We start from the raw sequence: 26122 nt of genomic DNA on the forward strand, positions 1-26122 counted from the left end.
CCTTTTTGTGAAAAGCAGCTGCATTTCCAGAATGTATTGAACATTTAATTTGTAAAAAAAAAAAATAAATCAGATCTCATGAAATTTCTAGTTAAGTTCTAGATGAAATATCTGCTGACCATCTAACATTTAGCAGGATCATCTAATATTTATCAAGCACTAAATATTAGACATTCCTGATAACATGAAGCCTGAAGTAATTCGTTCTACAATAAGCAGGCCTTTGCTTCTCATACTATAAATAAGTTTTTCATCTATCAGGCAACAAACAGTTCTAGACTGAGTTGCTCAGTCTAGAGTTTCTCACTGAGTTTTTCAGTGAATATTCTCTTGGTGAAATTTTTAAAAGGTCCAGGACTCTCTTGGTAGGAGGTGTTTTAAACTTAAAATATTTCATAGGATAGAGGAAACCAATTACAACCCCATTTTAGGTTAAAAGAAATTGCATGTTCATCTATTTGGAATTTAGTAATTCAGAAATTATTGCTGCAATTTGAAAATATTAACAATGTACTACTGAAAACAAACAAAATTATCTTCAGATCCTCCACTGAACAATTTTTTCCCTGAAGAATGTTTTGAATTGTGTGTTCTGCCATATAAAGAGACCTTAAATGGGAGACATGGTAAATATCTATAATTCTTCTGAATCTGGTAAAGTTAAGTACTTTTGGTTTTTTGGTATTGTTAAGGCAAACTGAAAAAAAACAGCGTGCAAGTAGCTATCACATATTAATGAATAAAAATGGGTAATTCTGTGTACAAACACAAAAGTCATGAATTTCTATTCCTCCCTTTCCTAATAGGAGCAAGTAAGAAATGTAACTGAATTGCAAATTCTACACCAGCACTCTGTAATAGATGCATTTATGTTTAATGACAAAAGTTCATATGTTGTTACACTGCAGTTCTTTATCTTTCAGGCAATAGAGGGGAGCAAAAAAAAAAAAAGCTTGTAAGTACTTAAGAATCAATATTCACTCTCTAGAGACTAGGTTTGATCCTCCACCTGCAAAATTTCAGAGGTCTCTATTTTTCTTACTTCAGTTTGTTTAACTTGCAATATTATTTTCAATACAGAAAATATTTATTTTCTTACTTAATATAGTGCACTCTAAACCACTATTATTTATTTTTTATTTCTTTGAGGTCTGTGTATTTTTCCAAATATATTAGTTTTAAATAGCAAAAGGTAAAGTCATATCAGTGTATTCCAATTTGTACCTCTTTTTTTTGACTTAATTACAATAGCGCATATAATTTTTGTCTTTGTAACCCAAATTGCAAAACTGGTGTAATAGAACTTTCCCCTTTTGTAAAAATCTCTGAAATCTGCAGAATTTCTAGTGATTTTCTTTTCTTCATTACTAACTCACATTTAAATAGCCTTAGAAATTATGTCAGTTTGGAAGAAAAAGCATCATCCAGCATTCAAGCCTTCAATCTGCAGTGTATAGAATAAGCCAAATTGGTGAAGAAATTACTTTCTATTTTGTGGCAATATAGACAGATAGTGGTTTTGATTTGATGTTTTCTTCCCACCTGAGCTGGATCCCAGGTTGGCCAAAGATTTTATCTAGATCTGTACAGACTCCTTCTTATAGACAGCTCCAAAGGGTCAGTTATATACATAACCAAACAAAATCGCAAACCACCAAGCTTTATCATAATATAACTAAAATACATATGTTTTCAGATAGAGAAAATGTTAAGTCATAACTGGAGGATATAGAAATCAAAGGGGCTTCTGAACAGCTTGCCCCGCTCGCAATGTCCCTACATTACAGGTCCTTGTTTCCAGTGAAATCAATGAGTTCCTGAGTTATAAAAAGCCCTGTATACTCCCTGCTAGTCCCCAAAAGATTTTCACCCCATTCCCTTCGTGGCCTATGTGTCTGCTGTTTGCTCTGCTCAGCAGGTTGCTGGACTAGGCTGCAGATCTCCAGCTCTCTGCCCTGACTCTTCCTCCCCTTGCTTAGAACCCACAGCCAGTACAAATGTCTCTCCATGAGGAGGACCTCAGGAAGGAGTGATCTGCCTTCACCACAGGAGGAGGACCTGACTCAGGCACTTCTCAGAGGATGGAAGGCAGCCTACATGCTTGGAAGAAACCAAAGAGAAGCTCTCCATCAGACTGCTATTATCTACTTGACACAGAGGATGGCTGTAGCTGTTTTATGTAAATATATGCTCATGGTAACCATAAATGGCTTTCAAGCAGTTTTATATCCAATAGGTTCTGATACATTGAGTATTGTAGGTCAGGGACTGTGCCTCCTATCTGCTGAAAAAAGGATCATCCTACACCATGAGTCCTTTGAGCACTGTTTATATAACCAAAAACATCTTTTCTGAATGTCTAATTTTTCACTGCCTGGTTTCTATCCTTTCAGCTCTGTTTTAGACCACTTTCCCCAAACAAGGGCCTTTTCTTTCATTTCTACAAGCTTTTAATGAATTTGTAAGATTCCGCGCAGGAAACAAATTCTGAAATTATATACCTAGTTGTTCTTAAAGAAATGAGATGTGTTACAGGAGATAGGTATTAAGGAAACATCTACCTTGCACATGGACAGCTGAACCAGCCATTATTTTTGCTAATGAAGAACTGTATGGAAAATCCTCTAGAAATCCTGTATTTTGGGTCTAAAATAATAGAAACTTTAGTTAAAGAGAGCACTTCTGCAAGATGCTTGATCATCTTTGCATAGTACATGGAAGTGTCACATACTAACTTTGAAGTAAATGGGAAAAAATGGAAAATAAAATGGAAGGACACACATGAACTTAAGAAGCAAGGAAAGACAATCTGGAACAGGATCTCATTGATTTTGTTAACATTAAGTGCAATAAAATAGTTTACCAATGGCATCTTACTAAGAAAAATATAAACAAAAAGTTTTAAAAAATTGTGATGAATTTGCATTTTTCATTTTGATGTTCTGCTCAGCTGATTATTCATGATGATTCAAAAGCACTTTGGCAAGTTTGGGCTGCATTCCTTGCTCTCTTTAGGAATTAATTTGCAATGAGTGGACAAAAATGCTTCCTGTTTGGTGCCATTTCATTTATTAAGTATTCCACATTGCTCTTTATCAGTAATACTCGTCTATCCAATGACGTGGACCAATCTCTCTGCCAACTGCAAACTTTATGAGTACTGATTTTGTTTCCCACAGGATTTTCATAGAAAGTGTAACACAGCCAAAAGCCAAGAGCTTTTCCTAGACAAAGGTAATTAAAAATAAATTCCCTCCCTGATTTCCTACTTATAATTATGTTAAAAAAAATTGATTTTACATTGAATTTTTCAATTCAATGTAAGCCATACTAATTCTACGTGTTTCCATTTTTAAATAGGGAGTGGGGTTGTTGCACGTAAAGATTTATAGAAGTCCATTATATAGAAACAATTAAATTTTGCAATAAAAGTTGTAATATTAATAAAGATATTAATATATATTAATATGAAATATTTTTTGCAAGTCTACATTTGTAACTTCACTTTTATACAGAAATTGAGACTGCTTTCTACAGTAGCATAAATGGCATTCCAGATTTAGCCATAGTGAATGAGACAGATTTCAGCTTTTGTGATAATGCAGGGTTTTTCAAATAACTTTGATTATTCTATGCTTGCCTCTGGTGTGTGGGCAGGACTCATGCACCCTTGTCCATATGGCTGGTCAGTTAAACTAAGGTCCTCTGCCAGACTTCTCTATAATCCATAGAGCTTGAGGGTCAAACCCAGAGAACAAGCTGCCTAGGCAATAACTAAATACAATGATGTAAGTCATCATCTTCAGGTGCCTATTTTCCACCACTGGCCATAGGGGTAACTATTTTGACTAGTGTAGACTAGAAATATAATTTTTTTACAGTTAAGTTGGAATTCATCTGACCAAACATGAGTAGAAATTTAAATATCAAACGTTAGTAGATGAGTTTTAAAAAATCTTTAATAATCAACAGGGAAGAATAAGTTCTTTTAGAATACTAATGTCAAGGTACTTTAGGTATTTACAGTAGCTGAATGGCACCTTAGAGGTGCCTATTTTCCTCATCACACAGGGATCCTTGCTTGCTGCCCAGATCAGATGAGGAAGGATTCTCTGTAGCTGCCTACACAAGATCCCTGATGACAAGTGCTGAAGTGAACATGGCTGTATGCGTTGCAAGGCAAGACTGGGAAGATAAGTTGAAGTATTTTGCACCTAAAAGATTTTCAGCTTATTTAATTTTAGGGACATGCAAAAAAAAAAAAAATCACAATTAATTTCTGTGAGATGAATGCTTAAGAAAGACTATTTTGACTGAAACTGTATATAGATGGTTCTTCCTTTAGTACAATGCATCTTAATGTGCTGCTATTAGGATAAAGAACTTGATAAAGTTAAAAGTCTGATATGCAATGATCAAGTTACAAGACAAACCTCTTGCTTATTTAACATGAACCTTAGCAGAAATAATCACTGTAGTTTGTGTTCATTTAGTGAATGTTAGCTGGATCAGACTACCTAGCTCTTTCTATTTTAGAGCCAACCCCACAAGCCATTGAGATCTCTCAGGAATGCAACACAATAAGTAAATAAATGCTGCATTGTTTTTCAATGGTGTAAGAATAATTTATTGTGTTTGTAATCTCTGGGATCACATCTGGAAAGCTGAAATCAAAAAGCCTGTCATCATTCTTCCTGTTTGCATTAGCTCTAAGGAACTTTCATATTTAAAGAAATTCGTATGGTGTAATAAGGAGAAAAGATTAAATAGCTTCTCTTTCTCTCTGAGAAGTACTGTGGAAGAAGTTTAAAATTATCCAGATGATGATACATTCAATCAGAGACCCTCTCTTTTAGCACCTTGGGCCCCTAAAGATAAGAAATATGGAGAACCATAGAATATTATAACTGTTTAGCTTGAAAGGGGCAGTTGGAGTTCGGCTAGGCCAGACTCTTGCTCAAAGCAAGGCAAAGTTCAAAGCCTGGGCTGACATTCAAGAATGACAGCTTCTCTGAATTGCTCAAATGAGGGAAAATGGAGCCAGAATGACAAGCAAAAAACAGGCAGACTGAAGAAGGACTGGCAAAACATGGAAAGAGCTAGTGAAGAAGGGCAGAATTTGGATGGAGTCTTTACCACATTTGTTGGCTCTCACTGGCCACAGACCAAAGCCCTGTTGACTTTTCCCAGACTTCTCTCTGGGCTGCTCTAGGACCTTCCATTGATTCCATTCTGGATTTTGGTTACAGAGCTGAATTGCTCTTTCCATCTTTACTAACTACTTCATGATACTTATTCCTGAGAATATCACATGTTAAACAATATGAGGTTTAAGAGCGATGTAAAAGAGAAGCCAGGTCTTCTGATATACTATCCCCCTAGGATCCTATTTACAGTATTTCTCCACTGGCCATTCTTTTTTTCCCCTAAGGAACAGACTAAGGTGTTTTTTGCTCTACTTCAGAGATATGAAAACGTTTACACTGCAGTAGAGAGGCACTGCTTGGCTTCAGATGCCTCACATTTATTAAGAACAAGTTAACATACAGAAATTCTTTCACATGGATAGTAAAAAAAAAAGATGTTGACTTTGTACTGACAAGTGAATTTAGCTAAACTTAAAATATATGCAGATAATACTGTGGCATTTCTCATAATCAGTAAACCTTTTCTATGATGTCAACTAATCCCTGAAGTATTAGGCAATGGATTTTTTTTAACTCTTTAAGAAAAATGGTATTGTTGTTATTACTACTACTATCTTCATCATCATTTATCCCTTTAAAATATTAGCAAACTTTCTGCTAGAGAAAAAAGCTAATTGTAGAAATGGAAATTAATTGATAAAATGGATGTAAAGATCATTAAAATATTTTCTCATTCAAAGGTTTTGCATCTGTGCTTTTATTCATGCATACGGAGTATTTTTCTAATTATCACAGGATCTTTAGAAGTGCTCTGTCTAGAACACATGAAATGCAATTAAAAATGCTTTCATTATAGAAAAAATACTCTAAAAAGTCCATTAAGTATACTTGCACCCAACTGAAATATACACTAAAAAGAAGGTGACCCCACAAATGTGTGTATAGAAAGCTTGACTTCTTTTTGCTTATGGTTATAAAAGGTACAAAATAAATAAAAGTCAAAATTTATCTCATTTACCAAATAGGAACACTGCTCAGTGTGTTTCTTACATGCTGAAATACTGTTCCAAGTTATGACAAATCTGGCTTTGGAAAGCAATTTATTTCCTTTAGAAATCTGTTTGGACACACTTGGGAGTCAGCTTTCAGAGTTTGTGCCTGACAGCTTTGGTTTCCATGTCCTTTTTTATACTGTAATCTGAAGGTGACACAGCAAAGGTGTATGTATCCTCGTACTGATTTTGATTGTGCTTGAATTATGAGTCATCCAGAGGCTTCCTGAGAAGGGCAGTGTTGTATTTAATAAATGTTATACTCTTGGTTTATAAAAAAATAAAAAAGCTGAGCATTAATCATAGAGAGCAAGCATAGCCATTGCTAAAGCCTTCCTTTCCTTTTTGAGAACGTAAATGAAAGTTGCTTAAAGAATTGTTCAGGGATTAATACCTCATTTAGAAGACTAATTTAGTTTCTACATTTTTACTGGATAGGCAGAACACAGGGGCCAAAAGAGTTTTGTGGCTCTTGTAAGTGGTTTAGGAAGTGCCTGGAAGTACACCTTCCCATCTCCCCAGTGCTGTGTCTCAAGTCTGTAGCATAATAGATAATGTACTCACTTGTTTCATAGTGTATTAGCTTACTTTATTACTATAAAATATTGCACTATATTACAAATCACCACATCACAACGTCTACACAATGTACTTTGACAACAGATTTGGAAGCCCAACAAATGTTGTTTAATAGGACATTACATTATATACTGAACCAACAAAAACATTGTTCAACACATTTAGACTAAACTTTAGACATGCCTTGATACATAAGCACAGGTTGTATGGTACTTTTTTAGAGTCCAGCTCTGTAGTTCTCCATTCCTAGGCTGATATTTCCTCTAAGGAAGGCTAGATTCACTCACAAGACTATGGGCAACGGGAAAAAATCCCAAGTTTCTTCATGCCTCAGTACAGCAGTAGGTTCTCCCACATGCCATGCTTGGGGAGCAATTTGGCTTCAAAAGATGTCATCTTTCACTGAGATACACAGTCCAAGATAACCCAAGGTAATATTAGTTTTCTGATAATACTGCTTGCAAGAACAGAGGAGAAACTTCTCTGGCCTAGCCAGATTCCAATGTAGGCAAGCCAAAAAGTCTGTTTTCTCAAACAAACCATTCTTCAATTAGTATTAATTCATTCACTAACATAGGTAAGACTGAAACCAGTCTGCAGTGCTGGCAAGAGAGCTCCTGGGTTCTAGCAGTGATGTAGGCTGCAGTTATCAGACACAAATGTTCCCTTCACTCCTCAACAGAGACAAGTAGTTGCCTGTCCTGAAGGCAGAGTTCCTGCAGCTCTGCACAAATCCTAGGTGCATGGTAAGCCTCTTTGTACACCCAATAATGATAAGGTCTGACTGCTCACTGTTTGTAGCCTTACCTTGGGGTATAAGAATTTAATGGCAAAATAGCCATTGGAGCAATTGTAGTTACCTCTTTATGACATGCAATGATGAGAATATATGTCTATACACTTGTGCTTCTTTTTGCTAAAAGGTCTTCTAAAGGGACCTATTTCTCCAGTTTGCAAACTAATGCCTCTTAATGTCAACAAGTTAGGCACACACATCATTAGGAGAAGTGTCCCCAAAAGTTTTAAGAGAAGCACTGCTCAAATTTCACACAGACCATATAAGCCGACATTAGAAAACAGTTTCACCAATAATAAAAGTACTTTTGAAACAAAATGCTTTCTAATAGTCATTAAAAACCTTCTATGTAATATATGTAAAAAAGATTTATCTAATGCTCTGCAAAATTATCCACAAATGTACCACAGAGTGTACAAACATTAATAAGAAAGAAGCAACAAAACCATAGCACTACTACTTAGAAACACGATGCAATTAATATTATTTCCAGTAATACAACATAATAGCTACTAACTATTATTGATGTCTATTTTTTAAGGAATCCATATTCATCAAGGACATCTATGGTTTCTTTTTCTTTTATTCAGAAATATGGAAGCAATTGCACACTGTTTCACTGCTACTCAGAGCTATTCAAAAAAGATATGAAAATTTTATTAGTGCAAATTTTAGGATAACTGGTCTCCTGCCCTAACTCTTTCTGTTCAAATGTGTCATTCCCTGTGCTACTGAAAAGTTACCATTTCTCTCACTAATGAGCTTTAGATTGAATCCCTTCATAAATGAGGCTATATATGTAACTTATTTTTTAATTTACCTGCTATAACATGTTTAATATTTATTAAAATAGATTTTGTGCCAGATAATTGCAACAAGATGCTTAAAAAGTTTTTCAAGTTTATCCAATGTATAAACCAGTCTCAATGTGTAGGGCAAAAAGGATGTAAATAATTTGAAGGTTATTAGGACAGTACATATCTCACAGCTAAAAATATGATACTCTCTAAGGTGAGATATACCTTGTAAAATGAGTTGGGAAAATGGTGCTTCAGGAGTTATGTTGATATAACAGCAGTTTTTCTTGCATGGTAACAGTGTTTTCTAAAAATCTTTCAGAGATTTTATTTCTGGAATTAATATAGGAAAGACAACTATCCCTCTCACAAGGCTGTTAGGAAACTATTTTGCACAAAATACTGATTTCTACGTAGGGAAGGTAGGAGGGCACAAGTGTCCATGGCTGAGAGTAGGGAAAAGGGCAATATGATGTCTAACAGCAAAGTCAGTGAAGTGGACAATGTAGCAGGACTCACAATATTTTTGATCATAAAATATTTCTGGCATTACTAGCTAAGAATAGCAACAAAAATGAGCACAAAAAAGGGAAACAAGTCAAAACCAGCATGAGAAGGATATGTGTACAGAGAACTCATGCTGAGGAAACTGTTGAATTTATGACATAATAAAAAAAGCTCATAATTTTGAGATGGAAAGGAAAAAGGTCAGCTATGAACCTTTGTTTTCCATCGGTTTTAAAGCAGATGGATCCAAGAATAACAGAGCACTTCTTAGAGGGATGGCAAGGCAAAATGTTGTGGCAAATTGGAAAGAAAACTGAAAGAGGATGCTGTCAGTAGCATGTTTGACAGAAGACATTTATGTCTTTAAATTCTAGATATCAGTGGATCACATGGTTCACTTCAAACATGTCAGTGGTTCACTACTAGGTTCATATGCAAATGTCCCTTAAACTCACAAACAAGAGATATATGTGCCATTTAAGATTACAACAGGGCTAAAAGTGCAAATATTGCTAAATATTTCTCTTAACATTAGAGTACTTTCAAGAAATGAGAGAAAAGGAATCAGTTGAAGTAAATGTCTGAGGAAGAGAAAGCATATCAGGAAGCAGGAGAGAGATCAGATTGTATCTCTCAATATCTCTTCTCAGAGACAATGAAAGAAGCATATCTTCATGAACAAGACAAGCATGAAGAGACTGCTGTTAACTTAGAGTACCCATAGGAAGCAATTAAACCAAGACTGGGTTCCTTAGAAGCAACTGAAATGAAAAAAATTGCCAATGACTCAGGGGTATAAAAGAGCAGACACAGCAGGATGATAGAAAACCTCTATAAGTCCTAAATCAAAAACCTACAACATGCTTCCAAGAACTCAGTTTCTTTAAACCCTCAGGATTGGTGACTAGAAAGTTCTGAACTGGGGATGAGCAAGCCATGAGACACAGGCTCTCCAGTTGGCACTAGGTAGTCTGTTAATATTTTGAATGAAGAACTGCAGAATCAGAATAAAAGCTATAGAGACATCAGTGGTGGGCTGAGGTCATGGACCAGGAGATCAGAAATTCCTGATCCAGACAAGTGTTAGCAGGGCAATGATGCTGCCTGCAGCTTGATCTTGTGTAGCCTTCCCAAGAAACAATAACTTGGAGAAATAGAAGAATGAGCTGAGGACGAATAGCAAGCCTGGACAAAAAAAAAAATCATCTCTGAGGTAGAAAGTCCATGGAAATTGCACTGAGGGTGTAGGATTCCTTCCATTGAAATCAGCTCATTTTGAGTGGCTGGATTTATTCACTAGAATATTCAGAGATTTTTTTTTGTGAAATTTCTGTCTGTTTTGAAAATTGCTGATGCTTTGTGTGATGTACTGGTATCTCTTAATGGTTTCGAGGAGTTACATGCTTCTACTAGGGTTTATATAAAATACAAGAAAGATACTTGGCCTTTCTTTTATTCACACAGTTTAGAACTCCATAGTTAAATTCTCCCTCCTCATCTTGACTTTGAGAATTGCATGCTGCCCACATTATCTCCCACAGAGTGCCATGATGAAACTGGCAGCTGACTTAGTCCAGTCCCAGGACAACTAAACAGTGTGGACAATGCATCACTCCTCTGGCTCCATTTCATACTAACAGTCCCAGTTTGTCAGAGCCAGTTTGGATTATACCATTCTCTGATTCCATGATTATAAAATAGCTATCTGACATAAGAACTTTGTCAGGCTCCCACTTTTTGCATTTAGTTTTCATGTTTCATTCACAACACTTGTTATGAGTTGTCAGTCCTCGGCTGTCTGCAGGTTTCCTTAACAACAGTATTTCTTACATAGTCTTGATGGATCTACATTTGAATCTGTCAGTTCTTTTACAGACAGGAACACTTCTGGAGCTGGGCTGCTATCTATAAGTTCATATATTTCAAAGGTACTTCCCAAAAGAGATGGCATATGCCAGGTACATGGACAGCTCATTTAGTAGAATATGCCAAAACCAGTTTTTGATGTCCTCATTAGTGAATATTTTGCTCTACATAAATTTGGTACATACCACTTCAACCACTAAGTGCTGTTTTTCAGTACTAATGGACTCATGTAGAATTTATTCTCTATCTACATTCAGAAAGACTGATTTTTGAGAGCTCTTCCATGCTATTTCAGCTGTCTATACTCAATGAAGTCTGCTGCAGAAACTGAGGATGAAGTGTGAAGGCTGAAGCAAAGCTGGAAAGGAGTAAATCTCTTTGGGTATTATTTTGTTTTATTTTATTTCCCTATTATTTTTTTCATTTTTTAGGAAACACTTTTCCACTACCTTTTCCACTCTTTTTTTTTTTTTTTCCCAGAACAAACACATCTGTCAGCTTATAGTAATCAATGGAAACAATACAGCTGTTCAGCAAAAACAGATATAAAGAAACTGAACTATTTTGGTGCATCTGTGTTTAGCAAAGAACCTGTCTAATAAACAGAAAGAAGATAGTAAGATGTTTAACTAGTGCTAGAGAGCTGCTTTCTATTTTTTTTGATAGACAATAATATTATTTCCATTTTTTTTAACAAGCAGATAAATTGTTATTTCTGCTTTAGAAATTTTAAAATGAGTAGACTATGAATTCAGTGGGATTTCCTCCTACTGTATTGTACCCTATGACATGTCTCTGTTTGGTGTTGGTTCAGAGAGGTTTTTTTAGTGGCCTCTTTAAATTTGAGTATTGCTATTCCCTCCACCTTTTTGAAACATGTAGACCTTTCCTTCCCCTGCATACTCTGGCTGTTTACCTTCTAAGCTTGAGGGACAATGGTTTTTTAAATGCTATAACATGCAAACTACGACCATCCCAGGGAGTATTTTTTTCCAGTGTGAGATGCTGTGAGAATATATCTCAGTCAATGTCGATCTGTTTCTTGTCTGCAATGTAGATAAGATTGCTGGATAAGAGAGAAATTAAGTCACTTACAGAAATGGATTTGCCACTGTAAACTATGCAGTCAGGCCATATTCATATCAGAGACAGAATATATTACAAGGCAACACACAACCTTATGCAAAACATAGCCCTCCTCATCCACAGGCAGGAGCAGCACTTAGATCTTAATCTTAAAAATGAGATGTTAAAGACAGGATGCACAGGGTAATGATAGAAAAGGACGGCATTATTCAAGTGCCATTACACATCAGAAATAATAAAATAAAAATCGGATCCATGAGGAATGAGAAAGTATGCCTTGCTTTACCGGTGTCACAGATTAAATATTCTAGAATCAAAGCAGGTTTATGTAAGTACTTGAATTTTGTTTTGTGTTCAGATTATCTCACATGACCAAATGCTATCATCTGTTTCTTATTTTTAACACATGAGATAGACACATGCATCTGAAACAGTCATCTTCAATTCCCTTTATAGTCTGTCATGCAGAATATATACTTTTAGGGTATACCTGACTTATATGAAATATCTACAGTGGAATTACATGAATTACACCCTAGAAAAGCTTATTTATGCCCAGGGACTATAGAAGGAGACATGACGACTAGCACAGGTATAGTAACCTGAATTATAGGTGTATATCTAGTCACATAAATTCCCCTTTCTTATAAATTTACAAAAAAAAAAAAAGAAACCAAACCCAAGTTGTAACCTTAAAACTGTTCTCATATTTGTGTTAAGCTATGATTTAGCCATCTCTTAGGTAGAATAGGTTTGACTCATACACTCTATTTTTTCACTTCTTTTGCATCACTCAAATAAGTGAGCTTTTTTTTTCTTTTTTTTTTTTTTTTTTTAAATTTCAGAGTGTCAGAACCTTCCATTAAGGTATAGTCATTTTTTCTGATGTACAAGAATTTCTGATAGTAAACTTGCATTTGCTCTGTATCATCCCATTAAGTTAAATGACTCTGTAGTACTTCCTAAGAGTTGCTTTAGTCTTGGTCATTGTTTTACCATGAACAAAACATGCTCTCTTCCTCTTCCTTGCATTCTCTAAAGCAACCAACCACTTCCTGCCCCAGCAACAGAAGGTTAAATGTTACTGCATTTGGACCTAGTATATGTGTCAGCTGTACCTCAGTGTTTGGCCTGAGAAAAGACCAGATGGTGTAGATTTACACTGCTTTTATTGAGTGTTGAGCTCATTGTAGTATCTCCTACCTGCCACAGTGATGTGTAGAAAACAACCACAGCTCAGTTAATGTACCAGAACTTGTTAAACTGTCATGTTGGTCAAGTTGTTTTGATCATGAATCAATGCTCTAAGAAGAAATACTCTTGAGAGAGAGCAATTATCCTCATGGGCTTGAGTATGTTGCTGCTGCGGGGTTTTTTGCTACTGTTTTTTGCTACTGTCCTGTACCAATTGCTGAAATATCTATTTTGCTGTCTATTATTGCTCAGGCTTGTTCAGCATACTGGATTTCACACTCCACTTCTCTCTGAAGACTAGTGTTCTAAATTGTTTTCCTCTAGAGGGGGATTAGTGTGCCTTTTTCTAAATAAAATTCCACCTTTTGGGGTTACACTAACCCTTTATATTCTTTTTTGACTATGCAATTCTCCCTAATTTGTCAACTGCTTCAGAAAAAAAAAAGTTGCTTACTCCACTGTTCCAGATTCTTAATGGATGTTAGGTAAAAACAGATTTAATACCAACAAATACAGCACCTCTGCAACAACTAAATTTCTCCAAGTTTATATACTACAGTGACTCCAATTTACTTATCACTCTTAATTTGGTTTCATTCCAAAGAAATGTCAGATTCTGTCTCTTATAAACCATTCTTTTACATATATATATGAAAAATACTTTATTGACAATGTGCATCTATAGATATTTTAATCACCTTATGTTTATTACTTCTGTATGTGATAAAATGTTACTATATTCCTTTTTCTAAGGATTTGTAGGTTTCATAATGACAAACATTTGGCATATGCAAACACTAAGGCTTCATTTCCCAATTTCTACTCTTCAGAAGTAAAGTAGTTAGTATTTTGACATAGAATCCTTTCTTTTTTTTTTCTTTTGAAGCACAGAGTCATGCACATTAAGTGACATATGAATGCTTTTAGAGAAACAAAGATCTTTAATTAAAAAAATCCAATCATTATTCACGTGAGGTAATAATAAATTATGATGGATGCTCATCTCAAACCATAAAAGAAATTTTGTTTGGCTAAAATATTCAAAGCTATTGAAATAACTTATCTCTGTCAAGTTTTTAAAACTTCTTCTGTTGTTATTGCTTGTTTACAGATAAGTCTTGACTCTCCCCTTCCAGCGGTGAATATTCAAACTTACTGTGTCAGGCTGGTCAGAAAAACTAGGTTGCTAGAAACTAATTTTTTAAATCAGAGAAACAAACACCATGCATCTCTGTTGTTAAGAAAGAAAAAAACAAAGAACTGTTGTACAAAATTTTTACAATGAAGGAAAAGGAGGCAAAATGGTGTATGAAAACCAGTAACCTTGTAAAGGGCTAATAGATTGCTCTGATTTTACCTACATTAATGAGTCAATCTATACAAGTATATTTAAAGCTTGCAGCACTGCTTTGGGACTACAAGAGTTTGCTGAAGACACCACACAAACTATTACGGGGTGAAAGGAACTGCCTAGTTTTATCCTTATACAGAGATGGCACCGTTGACACTCAAAACACAAAAGTACAACAAACTGCAAGATTTTGCCTAGGATACTTAACTGAAGACACACTTTTCCAAAACCAATGGTGTTACCTCCCACAACACGGAAATTAATTTCCAATCTAGCAAACAAGGATGTAGTGATTATATGTATGTCTTATGGTTTAGAACCTTTTACACACATTTTTGTAATTGTACAGACTTTCCAAACTTACCTCCTCTATGGATAATCAAAGAAGTTTCACTTCCAACAGGACATTCTTTAAGTATATCCACTACTTCTGCATGGCTCAGGTTCTGTACATTCTGCTGGTTGATCTCAACAATGAGGTCACCTTCACACAAACCAGGACATCCCTGAATGTCTAGAATTTGCTTCACCCTCTGTCCTGTAGGACTGTCTGCTATAGTGAAGCCAAAGCCCTGGGCCCCTTTCACAATGGTTAAGGTCATGAGTTCAGCTTGGGTGGCCCCAGAAGAAGCCATTGATACATTATCATCATGGGCAGGTGGTGGGAATGTGCTATCAAGCTGACTATCTGCTGGAATGGAGTGCAAGGAGTGTGGTGGTCGATCTGTTACGTCTGGAACAGACTGAGAAGTCCTAGAAATGTATTCCAAATAAGTTTCATAGTTATGTCTTCCATTTACCACTACCGGAGGCCTCTCCATTACTGCAAGGGGTGGCACCATGCTGTTGGCAGGATCTTCAGGATCAAAGGGCAAAGGGTATCCACGACATAGCACCAAGTTGACACTCTGACCAATAGGAACAGACTGGAAGAGTTTGACTACATCTGCGTGAGTATGTCCAAGGACACAAACTTCATTAATATAGACAATCACATCACCTAGAACGAGAAGAACAAACAGTGACAACATGAGACAACTTCAGTTACCGTATACGCAGTGCAATTTTTTTTGAAATGAGACTGAAGTCTACTAAAAAAATACAGTAAATTCAATCAACATACTGACTCAATAGAGACAAAAAAGTGAAGTTTGTCTGTCAGCAAATGTAATACAAGGAGACAATGACAGCACCAGTTATTTTCTGTGGAATCTCACAGCTGGAAAATTAACCTAGAGAGAGATATGCACCTTTTCCTAACATTTCTTCCTTATTTTTCCAATTCGTTTCAGTCTAGGGCACAGATTACTTTTTTTTATAAGATACAATGGAAGATTATTTGGAGGGTGTGTTGTCAAGAAATACCATTGTTTGGTGAAGACTAAAAAAAAAATAAAAATAGTAGTAAGTACTTGTGGACTTGAGAATCAAGGAATAAGGAATTGGAATGCAAGACTGCATGCATAAGCATAAAGAAACACTTTTTGCATTGATCATGATATTGACATTTTTCTGTTAAATGTCATTACTTTCCATCAGACATTCTGAACTACTACCATCATTTCCAATTCTAGGCATGAACTACCTATCTTGCATAACATTGAGATATTTAGTGGCATTTTGTTATAACCATGATGGTTCTATGACAATGACAGGACAAATTTTTTTAGGTAGCTATAATAGTTTGCTATTAGAAAAATTCAGCCAAATGTCTGAAAATCAGTTTAGTACTTCCACCTAATCTGGTCAAATAAAAACAAAATAATTCCTTTACCTCCAGATCTTGTCACATATATAGCAGAGCTACCAGTCACATCATATATGAAAGCAGAATTCTTTAAGACAACAGGCTTTTTATGGGTCTCCATATTGCTCATGCACCAATCAGCTACTGCTACTGAAAAGTTCAGAAATAAGTTCATGTTCCTTCTTGTTGTTAGAATAGATCTCTATATTTAGAGCCATAAATATCTTTAGCTACCATTAAGGTGCATACCAAAATGAAAATAAGGGATCAGTACAAACAATATTCAGAATAGTTTGATGACCCACAATCAGTTTTCACTTTCATGAAGCAGTTTGCATCTTTATAGAAAAGGAGAGGGATGTTTGGTTAGAAAATTCTAGAAGTTAATATATTTTTCTAAGTGAAGATTTTCTTATTAACCTACCATTATCCTACCACTGTGAGATATCTGCAAAGTACACAGTTCAATAATTGACTCATCACAACACAATGTTTTTAAAACGTATTTGAAAAATCATCAATAAAATAAGAATGATTAAGGGAGGATGAGGTGGTTTTCATGGAATTGCTTCAAGTGTATTTATGAAATTATGTCTTTGAAGTACTTCAATCAAAAGATCTAATCAAGCAAACTGAGGAAAAGAGCATCATCAGGATGCCAGTGCAAGGGCTGTTTCTATGAGACAGCAAAAGGCAAAGGCAAAGGCAAAGGCTGTTTCTATGTGAAAACGAAATGGTCAATTCCCACATGATCAGTCTGTCTAAGAGCCTGACAATAATTAATTGCATATGCACAAATTGTGATTCAGAGAAAGATTTCTTCAGAGGATGTCTTGGGAAAAAATGCTAACAGAGCTCATTTAAAAGACTGTGAATATTATTCACATAAGCCTTAGGAGCTGCAAATGCTTTCTTAAATGTGCATCATAAATAGATTTCAAAACATAAGCGAAAGCAGTAAGGTCACTTCACAGGCAGTGCTGAAAGAACTCCATTGCTTTACTCCCAAGCAGCTGAAAGCAAAGCAGTTTTCAAAAGGCAAAATTTAATAGAAATTAAAAATGCACTGTACAAATTATTGTGGCAATTGCTGCAATTCATTGTCATTTGTTCATGCCCTGGTATAGAAAGATCTTACCTGCATTCTCATCCCTGGCTTCCACATTAGCAGTGAGGCTGACATTGCTCACAATAGGACTGATTCTGTTGAACTGAGAACTCTTCAATGCATCCTCCTATTTCAGTAGCTTATGCCTTAACAGTAACCTTGCGACTTTTTAATCCATGCAGTCTTTATTTTCCCGAGTGCTGGCAACGCAGCTATGTGGTGGGAGGAGACCAATCTGTTTGTTCATCCTCTCTTACAATACATAAGCAGAGTGCAAAAGGAAAAATGCATTTTTTGTGTTGGGCAAGTAAAGCATTGCCTGTTTTCATCCCTTCACTTTATGTATTTGGACAAGCTTAGATATGATATAAAACTTAAGCCAGTATGGTTTTCATATATCAGAAAATCACATGAGCTAGTTGACATTACATAGGTCTCTGGTGAAAAGAAATTAGCTTTTGCAAAAGGAGTGCAGTCAGGAAATATACAGGCCAAGGAGCCCTATTCTCCAGTCACTGAACAGACAAAGTTGAGCATTAGAAGGTCTTGGGTAAGAACTTCAAATAATAACCTTGCATTATCCCTCACAAGACTGCAGAAAATTCCTCAGCATTTCCTGAATCAATATTTTTAAAGCTCTTTGTGGTTTCTGAGGTATAACATGAATAGCATGTCTGGGCACACTCTGAAGCTATAACTCACAGTTGAACCGTTTGGGACCCATATGCTGTACTGTCATATGGAGGATGTACAGCCAAAGGTTAAATTGTGATGAGCACAATGGCATGAGTTCAACTCAAAGGAAGGAGCTACAGTGGTGTTACACTGGGAAGAAAGAGAGTTTCAGATCATGAGACAGGAAGGAGAAATAAAAGGGGTTAATTTCAGAAATCCTTCAAATTAATCTCTCGACTGTAGTTCTCCAAACCTAACTAGTTTTTCCAGGCTGTGAGTTCCTCATTGCTGACACAGAGAGAAGTACCCAGCATTTGGTAGGAAGAGAGAGATAAGTTAAGAGAATTAGAGAGCTAGTGCCATGCTAATGCAAAGTTCAAAACCTCTCTTCTTTAGTAAAACTCCCTTAAAGGCTCCTGTAGCATCTTTTCTGCCTGTTCTCTGCTGCTACTTCTAATAATAATGGGTGCATATGGACAAGCATAATAGCGATCCACTTCATAATTCCTGTCTGATTTTCTAAGCAAGCCATAGTCTGCCTCCAGAAATCACAGTTTCACAGTGAGTGGGTATCTTTGAAGTTATGCAGAACATTTATATTAAGCAACAAACTTTTCCTGACTTTTAGAATTAAACTTACTGAAATGCCTGGAGTTTGGTTACAGAATGATTGAGGTTGGCAGGGATCTCTGGAGGTCATCTTGTCCAAACCCTGCTCAAACAAGATCCCCTAGAATCAGTTGCTGAAAATCATGTCCAGGTGGCACTGGAAAATCTCCAAAGAGGTAGACATGACACCCTCTCTGGGCAGCCTGTGCCAGTGCTTGGTCATCCTCACAGGACAAAAGTGTTTTCTGATGTTCAAAGGGAACCTCCTGTGTCTGAATGTGTGCCCATTGCCTCTTGTCTCCGAGCATTGCTAGAAAGAGCTTGGCTCCTACTTACACAGATTGGTAAAATCTCCCTGAGCCTTCTCTTCTCCAGGGTGGACATCCCTACTTCAGCGTCCTTACTATCAGGTACTCTCCCCAGTTTCGTCTTCCTCACTACCCTGTACAAACTGCACACACACCATAACAACCTTATCTTACTGTTCAGGGAGAAGGGAGACCAGGAGGACCAATCTTTGGAGAAAGCATCTGAATCAGACTCCCTAGCTGGAAGTATCAGGTTTGATAGATACTCAGTAGAGCAGATAATAGACAAACTGGCCAACATCTCAAACATCTACACTGTCACAACAGCAGATTCTTCTGTCTGGCAGCCAATGTCCAAATTCACCACTGAGTTGAAGAATGTTAAAGAATACTGACAGCAACAAAAGTTGTCAAACCATCTCAAAGTTACCTCTGCTTTACTTAAGGGTCTTGCATTTAACTGACAAATTTAGGAACGTGGGTCTGGAGGGGACTTCCTGGATGGCTGAACCTGGTGCCCTGCTGTCAGATTCAACGTAAAATGCTGCACTTGATGAAATTTGATGTCTTCATCACAGAAACGACCATAAAGCCCCATAATATTTCACTTATTTAACTAGTTTGTCTTGCTTATTAAGGTTTGCTGACCATTACTTATTTTGTCATGTAATGTTAATGGACTCAGTGCCTGAATGTTTGACCACAGGTTATATTTTGTTATCTACACATTTGAAAGCAAAAACCAGATCTATACTATCATTATCTTTTGCTGGTTTAGCGACTGGTGAAGCAATCTGTGAGCTTCAACATCTCTAAATGACAATTTCTTTTTTACATTCCTCTCTACAATAATGTTGCAGAATTAAACTTGATACCCTGGAGATTTTCCACAAGCATTAATTCTGAAAAAAAAAACTTCTTCATACTTGAAGTGTTTGATCCAGACAGAATTTGTTTTGTTGACATAACTAATTTCATCACAAATTATCCTAAAGTTTCATGTAATGTTAACAACTATATTTCCCTACTTTCTGAAGAACCTATACTACTCAGTGACTCCAGTTATTGTTTCTGCTAAGTTTTTATTACTCCTAGATTTTCTGTATAGACATCTTGCATCTGTAGGTAAAATTCCTCCATTTTCCTACCCATGTTCCCACTATTTGTATACAAACACTTATTTCTTCTTGTTTCTTGTGCGCTTGGATTCCTGTCTGTACTTCAGTGAACTGAAGTGTCTGCTGGACTGCTCTTCTTATTATTACTTAGAATTCACTAAACTGAGAAGTCTGAATGCAGAGCAAAAAATACAGATTAGATCTGCATTGTTAATTTATAATCACATTTGAAGCTTAGTAGAAATGTCTCATTTGTTTCTGAGGCATTTTTGATCATGCTCTTAGTACCAGGTTTATGTGCTTAAAATATGACAGAATGCTGTGATTTGGTGGGCGTCAGAGACAGCTCTGCTACCTCTCTGCAGCCAGCACAAGCCAATAGTAATGGAGCTCAAACCAGCCCATGTTTTGGCAAGTCAGCACAGGAAGCACCAGCTCTGCAGGACTCAGGCTGCATATTTTTTTGCTGCATTTATAGCCCATGTAAACTCTACTAATTTCTCCAGCATTACTTATTCCTACTGGCATTTCTCAACTATATACTCTAAATTCTGCATATGCAAGCTTTGCATGAGTTTCAGAACCAGGAATACATGATTACTTCACTGCTGAAACTTTCCCTTCACCTCGTCACCCACACTCTCTGCTGTCATTACTATGTATTTCTGTCACTTCTCAGCAGTGACCTTGTCTTCTCTTTCTGCAAAGTGCTGCAAGATTGCTGGCACTGGAGCTTATTAATAATAAATTCAGAGGTGTTAGCACGTTTCCAGTACTGAGATATAAAACACGGGGGTAATTCTAATAACAACAGCACCTGATTGATGGTCAGGAAAGAGGCAAAGATTTGTTAGGAATGAGCCATTTTTACATTCACACATTCATGCAATTATTAGTACATTCATACAGTTACTAGTAGCAGGACAGAGAACTAGTGTGTGAGGGATCTTTCAGTTAAACACTAGCAGCCAAATTATATTCTGAAATTTGGAAACCCAGTTTCCTTCCACTTGCCATACATGTTAATTCAGGGTGTGAATAAATAATTTCTCTTACAAATGGGTAGAGGCATTTGTTTGGATGTAAAAGATTTCTGCATAAACAGAAATTCTCTGTTTTCTTGTACTCTGAACTGCCACAGAACCTATTTGGCTGTAGATGCTAAGATCTGATGGCATAACTTTTAGAGACAAAAGATAAAGCCTAGGATCCTGCAGGTCATGGCAGCATGATTTTTTTTTTTAAGGCCCTAATTTTGTTAATACTCATTACAAAATTACCCTTATTTTAAAATAAAAATTTCTGAATTATAATAACTTCTTAAAGGAGATTGCAGTGTAAGATGACTATTGTGTATTAATACTGAAATACTTAAAAGATCTGCCAAGAAAATTCTTACTTATTTCTTCTAAAAATGCTAAAGTGTACCAAGAATGTCACCTGGGGAGAAGAACATTCATACAATAACCACAGCTACTGATTGGAAGAGCTAAATTTAAAACTGACCACTTTATTATTAACTTTATAACAACTTTCCCTGATAGATAGTACTGCAACTGCCACAGTGAAATGAAAAGAGCTGCTGGGAGACATAATGCTCAGCTGTCTCTGCACTCAGAAATAGTTTTAGGACCGCTTGCTGGTATGTGAGAACACTAAGTCCAATAAAATATCACTGCTCATACTGGCATGGAAGAACCATTTCCTAGTCTTCACCACATACAGAAAGTTTTACTCATGTATGACAAACTCAGCAAAGCTGACAGGTAACCACTATACACAGATCCTCCTTTCACTCACTGGACTTTGAGGTTCAGGGGAAAAAATCAGTTCAACAAAAAGTATTATTTAAATCAGACAAAAAGTGAAGCCAAAATGTATTCCCAGGCATTCAGGCACTCAAATTGGCATTAGACCTAGATTATCTTCTTGCTGAAACCTGAGCCACAGATGCAAACCATCTGTTTGTCACATTTGAGTCAGTAATTGTACAAAGCATAATTGTAGAAGTGGTTAACTTGGGCTAAAATCTGTTCCCATCATTGGAAGGACTGTGCACACTGGCTCCAATCTTGGCTTCAGGGGCCAACAGAAAGATGTGACACAGACACATATCTGCAACTTTACCCAAGAATCAGATCTGTTGAGTAAGCAGGTGCCATTTTTATACAATCAGTTTTTTAAAACCCATTTTAATTCTACTGTGACCCAATGCATATGCCTAATTAAAAAGCCGTCTATTCAAAATTTTTCTGCTTAACCAGCATGTATCATGTAATTACACTCAGGCAGATGTGGATTAGTAGAAAAAACTATTTCCATTTTATTTGTATTTTGCATATACTAGTAGAAGCTGTTTAAATAGAGGCATTTAACTTTTTTGGGGAGCAAAATAAAATCCATTCCAGAAAAATCTAAAGACCTTGATTATTTGCTGATCCAGTAAACATGAAACACTGTAGATTAAAAAAAAGTAAGTAAAGCAATAGCAAAAGCATACTTAAATGAATGCTGCTCATAAAGTGGTAAAGAGTAGGCAAATTCTCTTCCTAGATAGACAGTTTTTCACTTCTTCAAGCATTCAAGAGGATAGCATGGATGTTAAAACTGCCACTTTACAAAAAAAAGTAATTATTTGAAAGATGATAAGTATTTTGAAGGCAAGACCTCATAAAAAGAAAAAGGTCTAAATTTCAAGGCAGCCTTTTATTTACAAATTATGTAAGCCTGTTCTGTCTAAGTTTTGCTTGCAGGAACTACTTGTGCATCCTGAAATGCTTGGTGTGAACGAACTGCGTGACAGAACATCAGTGGATCTGAAGAGCGAGATAAAAAATGTTTGTATAGCTATTTGGGATCACTTTGAAAGGTGTCAGTGTGTGCAGAGGCTCATACAGGAATGAAGCCCTTTTTTTTTCTTTAGAAAAAGGAGGTCAAAATTTACAACACGTTTGCTTTTGTACGCACATTTTATTTCTGTATGCAGCGCATCACATTTATCTAGGTAATGGCTCCCAGGGGGAGGAAAGTAGCCCAGCCAGCCTCCCAACAGCCTAAAGGCATAAGGGTATAGCAAAGCATGATCTAAATACCAAGCAGTCCCTGTGCCCACCTGGGAATCTTGGCAATGTGCCACCTGTCTGGTGGAAGACATTTTCGGCAGCATTGTCAACTGCACACCACTGCCACTGCTAAATCTTGATATAAACTGTCAGGAAGGAAAGAGGGAGAAGGATGAGATGAGGAGCTAGATGGAGCACTTACAAAGATGCTGCAGCACAGTGACAAATGCCTTTATAGATTGAAAAAAAAAAAAATATATATGTGACTGGGAGTTTTTAGTAATAGGCAGTCATGTTGTACTTGTGAACTGAGGTGGTTAATAGAGTTTTTTTCTTTCTTTGAGTAATGCTAGCACCATGAGGACAAGAATAACTAGTCATATACTAAATTAGTACCTTGTGAAAGTAACAGAACTTTGTTGGACACATAAAAAAATTGTGCAAAGACAGATGAGTAGGATTAGTTTCAATTTAAAATCTATAGAGGTATAACTTGAAAGTTCATTTCTGTTTTAGAGATATTATGGTTTCCAAGGAGATTCCCTGTAACTGAAGTGGGCATTGCTGCCAGAAATGGGTCAGTTTTATAACTCTGTTATCTATTTACTAAGACTGCGATTTTCATAATTGCTGGATCAATAATCCATTTTTCTTGCTACACTTGCAAAGAGTGCTCATTCAGGCGCCTAACTTCACCAGCAGTCACTCCGAGACCAGTGTAAATCTGATTTGACTATCAGTCAGGTTATTAACTTAATTTAGAGCTAAGACTTATAGCTTTGATTTGTGGAATTTTTGTGTATTCATTGTCCAGGTTCACATTCTGCTGACTGAGATCAATGTGAGCTGCCAGCACTCAGCAGCGTATTTAAGAGCCAAACCACGGATGTGGAGCTGAACGCCAGGCACCAAATCTGAAGGTGTTGCTATGATGTATTGTTTAGCAAGTTCAATTTACAATAATAATATGCATCCACATACTTCCCAAGAGAAATGTTTACAATTTCTGCTGTCCCAGATGCTGTTGTTAATGCTATAAATTCACTGCCAAACTTTTATGCTGAAGAATCTGACTCCGATTAAACATCTTGTGTCCTTGTTATAACGAAATGCATGCTCATTCACTGCTTCATCCTAGTTATTGGACCTTATACTGTCACGCCAAACCAGAAATTCAGAATATCTATATGTGCACTCATAGCTGTACACATATCTAAATCCTCAAATCTTGCTGTATCTTGAAAGTTGTCAACTGGTTTTACAAGGTCAGCACCCTTTGGAGACAGATACTTCAAAAGGAGTCTGGATTACTGCAGATTAATGCTTTCATGCAAAATTAAAGACAGGAATCATTGTATTAATAAGAAATTAAATAAATCAAAACAGTGAAATAATTTCCAGCTAAATAAGTGGATTTTTACTAATAGTCTACTACATATAAATACCTCAGTGCATTTGAAATGAAGCCATTTTTGATTATCAATTCATTAACTCATGTCTCACACATATGTATGGTGTATGGCTAAAAATGTATGTACAAATGTATGGCAAAAAAAATTACCTCTACTTCAAAGAGCTTCTCACACAATTTCTATACCAAAAGATCTACTCAACAGTTTTTCAGGTATATATAAATATATTACTTGCTTTAAAATAGTATGGCAAAGAGAAATAGTGGAGTTCCTTTTGGTTCTCTCAGGCTTCACTGTATTTTTCCAGGTTAATAGAGGGTAATGTATTATCAAACTGACCTTCCTTCCAAGCAAATGTTGCCTTAATATCTCCAGAGCCTCTTTTACAGCCAAGCACTCATTTTCAAGGACAATATATTTTTATTCTTTGCAAAACAATTTAACACCTTCACTACTGAATATTTATGTTTTCTTTTCCATTTCACTTCTGAGTACTGAGTATAAACCACAAAATTCATCTTGCATAATATTTTTTTTTTGTGAGATGAAGGAGGAAAAATCAGTAACAAAATCCCACCAAGTTCCTTCTTTAAAACTGCTTTATAACACACAGAAAATTTCAGCCTTATAATAGTTAGAAAAAGGTCACTTTTCACCCTTACAGCTTTATGGTAAGAATCCCATTCTCCTTTTATGAGGATTATCCAATATCCCACTAGCTATTTTTCCTCCTTGTATGGCTCATCCAACCTCTCTATTTTCTGTTTCAGTTTGTAAGCTTTCTGAGAGTAGAATTTGCAGTACTCTTCTATGGTTTATAGCACTGAGGAGTCACAATTTTGTTGTGACTTCATTTCCACTGCAGTAAATATCTGACCAATAAGAACACCATTGCAGGGTAAATTATCATTTTCTAGTTCAGTGTAGGGGGTTCAGCTTGGATCCTAACACTTAGCACAAACTAAGCTGCATTAAGGATACATCAATTTCTGTTCAGATTTCACATATGAAGTGGTATTAATACTCTGTGGTATATGAGAACATGCCATATCTTCTGCTTTAGAAAATAATTTTCTGGATGTCTAAATTTATTAATTTGTTAATCAGTTGATGAATAAAAGTAAATTAAAATGGGTTATTATGAATGATGGTGATCCTGTATCAGACTATTTGTTCTGACTGAAAAAGCAGTCTCACAGTGTGCCTAATATTCTCACTGTGAATCATCCCATAGGTGGCCTGTAATTAAAAAATCCTTCCCAAAATCATCATTCTATCTAATTTTTCCTTAAAAGGCTACCACTTACTGTCATTTGCTTCAATACAATATTTCTACCCTGCTTCCAACAAAGAAGGTGGTACCATCTCTCCTGAGAGTTGTTGCTTCTATGTCCATCAAAACCTGAGAGCAAGTTGTGGTGTCCCATCCCTTTGGAGATGGTAGCCATAGCAATAGAATGATATTAGTAGAAAAGTGGGATAGCCATTCCATAAACTTCCTTCTGAGAACTGCTGCATGAGAAGTGCATGAAGAAGGGTAAAAGTATGATGTGTGAATGGATGCAGCACATTAGAGAGAGGAGGTAACTAAGGGTGAGGAATGGATGAGCATGTCTGCTGTGGGATACAGGAATGAAAGAGCAGGAAGAATGTGGTAAGTGAATGCCAGCAGCAGAGTGATAGGCAGCAGAAACTGATGCGCATGTGC

The 26122-nt window shown here is 36.3% G+C and overlaps 1 protein-coding gene across 19 annotated transcripts in view; it reads right to left on the reverse strand.

Annotated features, from left to right (window-relative positions):
• The window catches only part of MAGI2 (membrane associated guanylate kinase, WW and PDZ domain containing 2), a 722252-nt gene that overhangs the window by 104954 nt on the left and 591176 nt on the right, over positions 1–26122 (reverse strand). For 18 of the 19 annotated variants that reach the window (XM_064656377.1, XM_064656395.1, XM_064656380.1 and 15 more), the window contains one exon: positions 14740–15375. The exons of the other annotated variant lie outside the window; for it this stretch is intronic. In XM_064656377.1, coding sequence (XP_064512447.1) covers positions 14740–15375 — 636 coding nt within the window. The remainder of the gene's footprint in view (positions 1–14739; positions 15376–26122) is intronic. 19 annotated transcript variants of the gene reach the window in all.

This window comes from Pseudopipra pipra, chromosome 5 (assembly GCF_036250125.1).
Source record: "Pseudopipra pipra isolate bDixPip1 chromosome 5, bDixPip1.hap1, whole genome shotgun sequence".
NCBI lineage: Eukaryota > Metazoa > Chordata > Aves > Passeriformes > Pipridae > Pseudopipra > Pseudopipra pipra.